The sequence below is a fragment of the Nuphar pumila genome, unplaced genomic scaffold (assembly GCF_984573655.1).
Source record: "Nuphar pumila unplaced genomic scaffold, dmNupPumi1.hap1.1 HAP1_SCAFFOLD_1866, whole genome shotgun sequence".
In the NCBI taxonomy this organism is placed as follows: domain Eukaryota; kingdom Viridiplantae; phylum Streptophyta; class Magnoliopsida; order Nymphaeales; family Nymphaeaceae; genus Nuphar; species Nuphar pumila.
In genome coordinates this window covers 21,259-29,346 of record NW_028323777.1, presented here as the reverse complement: position 1 = coordinate 29,346, position 8,088 = coordinate 21,259, and the positions used below count along the sequence as shown (strand labels likewise).

Genomic DNA, 8,088 nt, shown 5'->3' with positions numbered 1-8,088 from the left:
AGTCTGCGGTCAAAGGGTTGCCAACAACATCGAAGGAGATGTGTGCGCACGGGGTTGAAGCAGGTCAGATCAACGAGGGTGTCCTGCAAGGGGAGAAGCAGGCAACAAAGGCGCTCTGCGATAACTCATCCGTGTCCGAAGTAACTCAGATGAATGACAAACAGCTGCCGGCTGTACGAGGTCAAGATCTGGCGGCTGCTTCTCCGCAGACCGCAAGAGAAGAGGCAAACGCTGAAGCATTCCAAGACGCCCCGCCCCTGCCCCCTTCCCTTGGAACTAGCTCATCAGCAGCAGATCAGGCACTGCAGGAAGATGTGGCGGGTGTGTGTTCAGGAGATGCTGTGAGGAGCAAGGTCGCAAATGACAGTGCATTGGCAGGAGGCGTCGGTGGTTTCATGCGGAGCGCATTTGATACTGCAAGCGCAGCATTGAGCTCTGGAGGTGAGAAGTCCAATTCAGGTGGGCAGGGGGTTAGCTGGCATGCTCAAGCCTCGGTCACCAGCAGAGCGCTCAAGTACGGGGCAGTCGTGAGGCGCAAAAGGCGCCCGCAGGCGCTTCCCGCCAGCGCTGTCACAGCCCCGTGCCATTCTGAGGACGTGGCAGCAAACGCAGCCTATCGAATTAGTCCCCCTGGGTCTCAGGGACTGCAATCAAAGGAGTCTGCAGCAGCGAATGCTTCCTTGGGGTACATGGAGCAGTCCCAGGGTGGCTCGCAAGGCGAGAACGATGCCGCATTGGCTACTGACATGCCGCAACGTCAGAATATCCCGGGATCTGCAACGATGGGCGCATGTGCGGGGGATATTGGTGATCGCAGCAGTGATTCGTCACTTTTGGCATCGGAAGGGTCGCGTAGGTTGACTGATACCAAGAGAGCCCAGACACTGCCGCCCATGCAGCGGACGGATATCGGCAGCACTCTCCGCTTTCAAGCTGATCCCCGCATTCTCGCATCAACATCCCTCCAGCCAACCGTCAGGTCCACATCTCTGCAGCCCACGGCCAGGTCGCAAAGTGCTTCTGCCAACTCTCAGCGCCCAGCGCTCGCTGCTTCCGAGCATCCCACAGAAAAGCCTACCAGCTCGGCCGGGGCCGAGCATGCATCGCACAATGAAGAGGCTGCAACACGGAGCAAGACGAGGAGCATGCGACGCTGGGTTGAGTCACTGGCCACGCTCGCGATTGTCTCGATCGTTCTTGGACTGTATGTCTGCTTCCTCGCCCTCATCTTCAAGGAGCTCAGCCATTGTATGTTGGCGTCACGGCCGATCAGCGCGATGACGCGTCGCTGCACAAACCTATCTGCAGAGCATGTGCCAGCTGAACTGTCATCCATTGCGCAGATGGGGCTGCCTGGAAATGCTCGACTTAAGACTGCCTGTGCGGAGCTGACCGACGGATCTTCTGAAATGCTTTCCTGCGTTGGAAAACTCGTGGGGTTAGGAGAGGACAGTGGTGGCGAGCAAAATGAGGAGGATACACGTTATGCTTCGAGGGAATCAGCAGGTGCTCCTGTGGATGATGTGGAAGCTGACGCCCCTGCTACTTCAAGCGCCCCGGAATCTATTCCGGAGACTTCAGGAGAGAGCCCTGCAGGTGCTGCACCGCACAAAGCGCCTGGGGACCCATCCGAAAGCAATGTAGGCCCGTTGAGGGGCTCTGGGGGGTCCATCCCTGCTCCGCTTGGTGATCATTTGGTTCCTGTGGGCGATGACGAGGCCGCTCAGCGCGATTCGCCCTTTGCAACTCCTTTTGAGGATCTTCCTCTGCCAGACGGCGGAGCACTTTCAGGCCTGCCTCCGCTTGAGGTGACGCGGGCTGAATCGTGGCATAGCACGATCACGTCGGAAGCTTCTACGGGCGTGGACGTTGCTAAGAACGAAACTCCGCCGGCTGAGAGCAGCATACAACTCAATGTGCATGTGGTAGAGATGAATGTACACGCAGCAGACGCAGATGTACACGCCGTGCGCACAGATGTGCACATCGTGCAGACGGATGTTCGCATCGGCCGCGCAGCTGGGGCGAAGGCTGCTCGTGTTGGGCCAAGCGCTGCATCAGTCGTGCCTTCTCTCAACCCCGCTGCAATGACTGCAGCAGAGGTGGCTGAGCGATTGCTGCATGGGGAATACTTCGATGGGGGAGTGTCTGCCGGGGATGATGCAGTGCACTCTGTCTCTCCTCGCTTTGTGATGCCCTACCATGATTTCCAGCGTAAAGTGGTGCTGCATCGCTGGGGGCTGGTCATCAGTGCATGTGCGCTGGTTGTGGTGTTGATCGCAGGTTGAGAGAATTGTGATAGTCTTGTGGGTGCATTGTTGCATAAACAGTCATAAATCTGCAGCTCAGGCTAACCAATTACAGCCATGAATAAGTAAATTGATTGTGTGTCATATTCTTTCGTGAAGCAAAGAGTCCAGGAGTCGATTGTAAATCCTACCCTCTCAAGTAATGCCATGTTTCTTACCCTGCATCGTCTTCATTGCCAGCTAGCATGGCCTGGCATGTTGAAATGGTTATCTCAATTGCAAGGATGAGGGATTTGGCGCTGGTGCTTCAGCTGTGCGTGCCGCACAAGTAGTAAACGAGCAATGCACTTTGCTTTTGTGTTTGAACTTGACCAGCAACGATGCTTGCTACGGTAAGTAATAACAAGCATAATGACATGTAAAAACTCAGAGAGCTTTCAAGAACTTAGGACTCCACTATCACTCATCAATCCTCACAAGGGAAGTATCTGTCATTTGTCAAACCTGGGCGAACCTGCTTTTCTTTGTGTAGTGTTCTTGGGGCAATTCCAACATGTTGAGTGCAAGCTTTGCTAATGATATTTGCGTCCAGTAGGATACATCGCCCGACCACGTTGCTCCTTATGCAATGGAATGTTGCGCTATAATCGTTATGTGATGTCCACTGTCAGCACAACCTCCATACAGACTACGCAGGGCAGCCTGTATGGAGGGTGCCGTGGCAAGCAGCAGCAACCGGAGGCCACCTACTTGAGCTGCCGGTGTGCTTGCACGAGGTGCAAATAAAAAAGAATATCCTTCTTTAACTCCATGTTGACGTAAATTCTGCATTGACGTCGCAGTGCATACATAGCAAAACTACAAGTTTCCCATTTTTGAATTTAATGGGTGCGACGACGGGGCTCTCTCAGTGAACTCGCCAGCTACAGATAGCTGTTCAAACAGCCTGCGATTTGCATCGTGTCAGTGGCGTCCGTCGAAAAGCTGCTGGACGACATTATCACTCCATACACACGTCATTGAACGCTCTGCAACAGGGAGCAGCTATGCTCGAGGCCGTTCGACTGAATCTTAGTGCGCCGATCTTAGCGCGAGTGTGAAGCATTTCCTGTGAACAGAAGGGCACACATGCGTGTTCCTCAGCTGCAACTGCAACTGCGACGCATACCGACACGTATGTGTCGGAGAGATGACCTTGCAGCTCAAGTCACAGTGCGCCGTGCGACTTTCTCAACGAATGTGAAACAAAACTATGCATCTTGCAATGTTTCTCGATGCTTTGTGCCAGGAAGTTGAGAAGCTTTGGTACAATGGGGATCCAGTGCGCACTCGACCTCGAGCATCGTGAGTGGGCTGATTCATCTCAATTTGAGACTCAAACGCCTTGTTCACGTTGATGCAGTCGTGGAGCTTCGGCGGCCCTGGAGCGACGAGGCACAATGAAGTAGCTCCATTTTAGCGGATAACTTTGTCTTCGTCAACCATTGTGGTCGCCTCCCCATTCATCGTTAGCTCTTGAGTGTGTCGGAATGTGTTCGAGCACTCCGACCAGCATCCCTTGTAGCTTTTCGTATCGATGCCAATGCCCCTGCATCTGAAGCTTCACAGATACTCTTCTGTGTTCTTCTCACTGTCCTCTCCTCGTGTTGTCCTCCCTGGATCTGTTCGTCACTCGGCTCGCAAGTCCCCTAGCAGCCCATCTGCGTTCTGGCAGACATACTCACTTGTGCCATTACCAACGAAAGTCGACACCATGGCCCAAAGGTTTCAAAAAGCAAAACGGAGCTCCCAGGGCCAAACAAGCACAAGCTCTGTTTACGCTGACGTCAATTTGACAAAGCCCAAAGAGTACTGGGAGTACGAGAACCTGAGCGTATCGTGGGGGTACGGTCTGCCCTATGATGAACACGAAATATCGAAGTACATGTTCGTTCGCAGGAGCCTCACCTGCGACGGTGCACGACGGCGAACAGAGTTCAAGGCTGGTGCCATCGGGTGCCATCGGGTGCCTCATAACCTTGCCGTTGCGTATCTGGAGGATTGTGTTTTCGGCGATTTTTGTAACGTGGAGACTCTCCTGCAGCTTTCTGTTTCGCTGGCGAGTGAGTGGCAGCTTGTGAGTGCGTAGAAGCACTTGGTCCAGCTCAAACACGTCGTTCCCCCTGGACGAGGCAAATGCTTTCGGCTGAAGCAGTATTCCTCTGCATATTCTGCTTGAGAACGGGCTGCTGTTCTATGGCCTACGCAAATGCATGTGTCGCTTTGATCTTGGCTGGTCCTGCATTCAAGACTTGTGCATACTGAACAGCCTCAGTGATGCCTCAGGTCCCAAGATGATTACGAGGTTGTGAGAAAGGTTGGGAGGGGAAAGTACAGCGAGGTGTTTGAAGGTGTCAACGTCACAAATAATGAGAAGTGCATCATCAAAATCCTCAAGCCTGTCAAGAAGAAGAAGGTATGCAGCAAGTCTGCCCAGTGATGAGTCCTTTTGAAGCTCGTGTCTCCTGTACTCCCGCAACTGATTCCGCTTCATGTATGTTGATGTCTTTCGGTTGATGCTCGCCTTGCAACAGATGACAGGGGAGGCCAAACGGACAAGGAGCTAGAGCGGGAATGCAACGGTATCTCTCTTTTCGAGATCAGATACAGCGATCATGGCTCAGCATCTCGTGGATGATTTTGTTGGCAGCAAGGTCCACAGAACTGTCTGGGAGCCCATTTTCCGGGGAGTGGGGTGTGTCACTGGGACAGCTTACCATTAAAGAAGGGAGATGAATGGGCAACGAATGCTGCTGCCGTGCAGATTAAACGTGAGATCAAGATCCTTCAAAATCTGTACGGGGGTCCCAACCTGATCAAGCTTCTGGACGTAGTTCGAGACACACACTCGAGAACGCCCAGCCTCATATTTGAGCACGTCAACAACACAGACTTCAAAGTTCTGTACCCCACATTCTCAGATTACGACATCAGGTGCGATGCATTTCTGTTGCTATCTCCCGTATACATTCTCCTAGCTGTCAGCAGGTCAGGGCAACACATATCCTTGTGTCAGGGTGCATCGCCAATGTGAGGATGCGGATGCAATGCCGTTGGGTCAAGAAGTGATAGGCAGGCTGAGTTTAATCAATGAGCTTGTTGGTGATCTGTGTATCAGGTATGGCGGTGTTGTCGATGTTGCGGCATCCAAGACTCCATGGCATTTCTTGGACATTTCTTGGACTTGGACTCACACCTGGTTATCGTGCTTTTCAAGAGGGCAAACATATACACATGAGTACGCAGAGGTGCACTTTCACCACGGCATGGATACAGCTCATGAGCGTGAGTGGTGCAATCTGTGGGTGCAGCACAAGCACCAACTTTGGTAGCATACACATGGGCGTCTGCCTGGCAAACTGGCATCGCGATCATATCCCCATAGATGTTTGATGATCCTATGACGGTAAGGCTGCTCATCTATGCTGATGTCCGTGACAGAGGACGACTGGCAAAGCATCGAAATCCAGTACGCACTCAAACAGCATCGTCAACCTGGGACCAGCCGGGAAGAGTGCGTGGCTCCGTTTGTAGGTACTACATGTTCCTGCTGTTGAAGGCGCTGGACTTCTGCCACAGCCAGGGCATCATGCATCGGGATGTGAAGCCGCATAACATCATGATCGATCACTCACGCCGCCAGCTCCGCCTCATCGACTGGGGCCTGGCAGAGTTCTACTTCCCGGGACGCGAGTACAACACACGGGTGGCATCTCGCTACTTCAAGGCGCGCTCGCTCCGCCCTCTGGGCCCCACGGCTTTTGCTATCGGCGACGATAGCGCGATCAGTGCCAATCACGTTGTCAAGTGTGTCAAAGATCGAGTGATATCTTGGGTCAGCAGTGAGAACAATGGCTGAGCTCTGGGGTGGGCCTGCCAGCACCGATAGCTTGGCATTCAGCGCCTTGACATCGCAGACAAACAGATGTTACTGCACATCAAATATGCTTTTTACCGTGGTATAGACAACAAGTGAGATGTTTGGTTGCGCTGGGAAACTGATCAATAGCTATCCAGCTCACGGCAAGTGAAAAAATGAACTTCGAAAAACACCCCGACAGGGAAATGATGATCGACGCAACGTGGACAACGAAGCCAACCTGTGAGGCGATACCGCCCGTATGCCACGATGCATATTGTACAGTTGATTCTGCAAGGGTGGGGGGAGGGGGGGGGGCGCGCCCCACTGCTTTCTCCGTTCTCAGGGTGTGTTCTGATGGTGTGGTGGTTGCAGGGGCCTGAGCTGCTAGTGGACCTCCAAGACTACGACTACAGCTTAGACTTGTGGTCCCTGGGGTGCACCCTGGCAGGCATGATGTTCCGCAAAGAGCCTTTCTTCTATGGCCACGACAACGCTGACCAGCTAGTCAAGATTGCCAAGGTGCTGCTCTGGCTTGGTGCCTCCCATGGCTTGATTGCTGTTGTTTCTGAGTACAATAACACACATTCACATGGACACTGGCAACTCCAAGTATGACTCGGGTCATTGGTTTGCCAATGTGGATGCGGTACTGTCGGAAACGAAGAAGTCACATATCTTTCTTTGGTCATGAGACCGTGCATCAGCTCATATCCCGTCTCTCAGCCAATCGACTTACTCTCTCGAGCGGTCATTCGCCCTGAAAGGATCGTGTGCATGGCGTAGCGCATTATATTCAACGATCAATCTGCCTGTCCGCCGTGCACGCACCCGCTGCTGCAGTCAAAGTGGAGCCGGGTCGCAGAACCAAAAACCGCTTGAAAAGCAAATGCCAGCTCTCCGCTGATACATCCATCCCATGTACAGCTCGTTCATGACCAGCAGCAACAGCAGCGTTTCAGCTGAGGCTGCATGGTCACATACGAGCGTGTGCATGGCTACCCCACCCTGGTGTTCAGGGGCATCGAAACCAGTTCCTGCATCAGTTTCCGGGCATTTTGCAGCCCACTCGTAAAGCAAAACGTCACAAGCTTTGAATATGTGTCTCGCTGCTTGCTGACCTCTGTTGATTTTGATCTCTCCCATTGTGGATGCCCGATGCGAAGCATGGGCCGTTTATGCCAGCGCAGAAATAACAGACCGGTACTGCAAGGTACTTGTACATAACGGTACTTTACATGAACCTTGCGTGATAATTAAGAAGCTTCTGGCTGCACTCACCATTTCGGTCCGACTGCGTGTAGATGACAGGGTGTGGCCATGCAGCCACCGCTCATCCGCTGAACGAGCTGTTTATGAAGTCAGCTTGCATCACGAACCCAGCACGACCGAGGGCATGCATGTATGCATGTCTGCTGCAACCAGGAAATGAGTGTTTTTTGGGTTTGCAGGTCCTGGGGACTGACGAGCTGTACACGTACCTGGGCAAGTACGGCCTTGAGCTGGACCGCGGCCTCGTAGAACTGGTCGGCAAGCACACTCGAAAGGCGTGGACCAAGTTCATCACGTCGGACAACGAGCACCTCGTATCAGTGGAGGGCATTGATTTTCTCGACAAAATCCTCCGCTACGACCACCAGGAGCGTCTCACCTGCAAGCAGGCCATGGCGCACTCGTACTTTGACCCTGTTCGCATCAACGACGCTGACGTCGACACGCCCGACGTTTAACAAAAGGCTTGTGACAAGCTCGAGGCGTTGCGCTGGGATATCTCTAGAGAGCTGTTGATGTGATGTCGATGTCTGTCTCTAGAGAGCTGCCCCGGTGCTGATACGCTTGATGAGAGGTCGGGGGGAGTAGGGTGCTTGTTCGTTGCGAGCACCGGCATGTTGTTCGGCATGCTGTCCGTGGGATGGGCTTTCTAGCGAGCAAAGCTGTGGC

The 8,088-nt window shown here is 53.3% G+C and overlaps 1 protein-coding gene across 1 annotated transcript; it reads left to right on the top strand.

The window, feature by feature from the left end:
* The first annotated feature begins 4,002 nt into the window (after positions 1-4,002).
* Positions 4,003-7,877, top strand: LOC149809017 (casein kinase II subunit alpha-like). Its single transcript, XM_089995036.1, has 6 exons — positions 4,003-4,133; positions 4,575-4,704; positions 5,053-5,222; positions 5,823-6,015; positions 6,523-6,669; positions 7,599-7,877. The coding sequence occupies exons 1-6, from the start codon at positions 4,003-4,005 to the stop codon at positions 7,875-7,877; spliced, it is 1,050 nt and encodes a 349-aa protein (XP_089851162.1).
* The last annotated feature ends 211 nt before the right edge of the window (positions 7,878-8,088 follow it).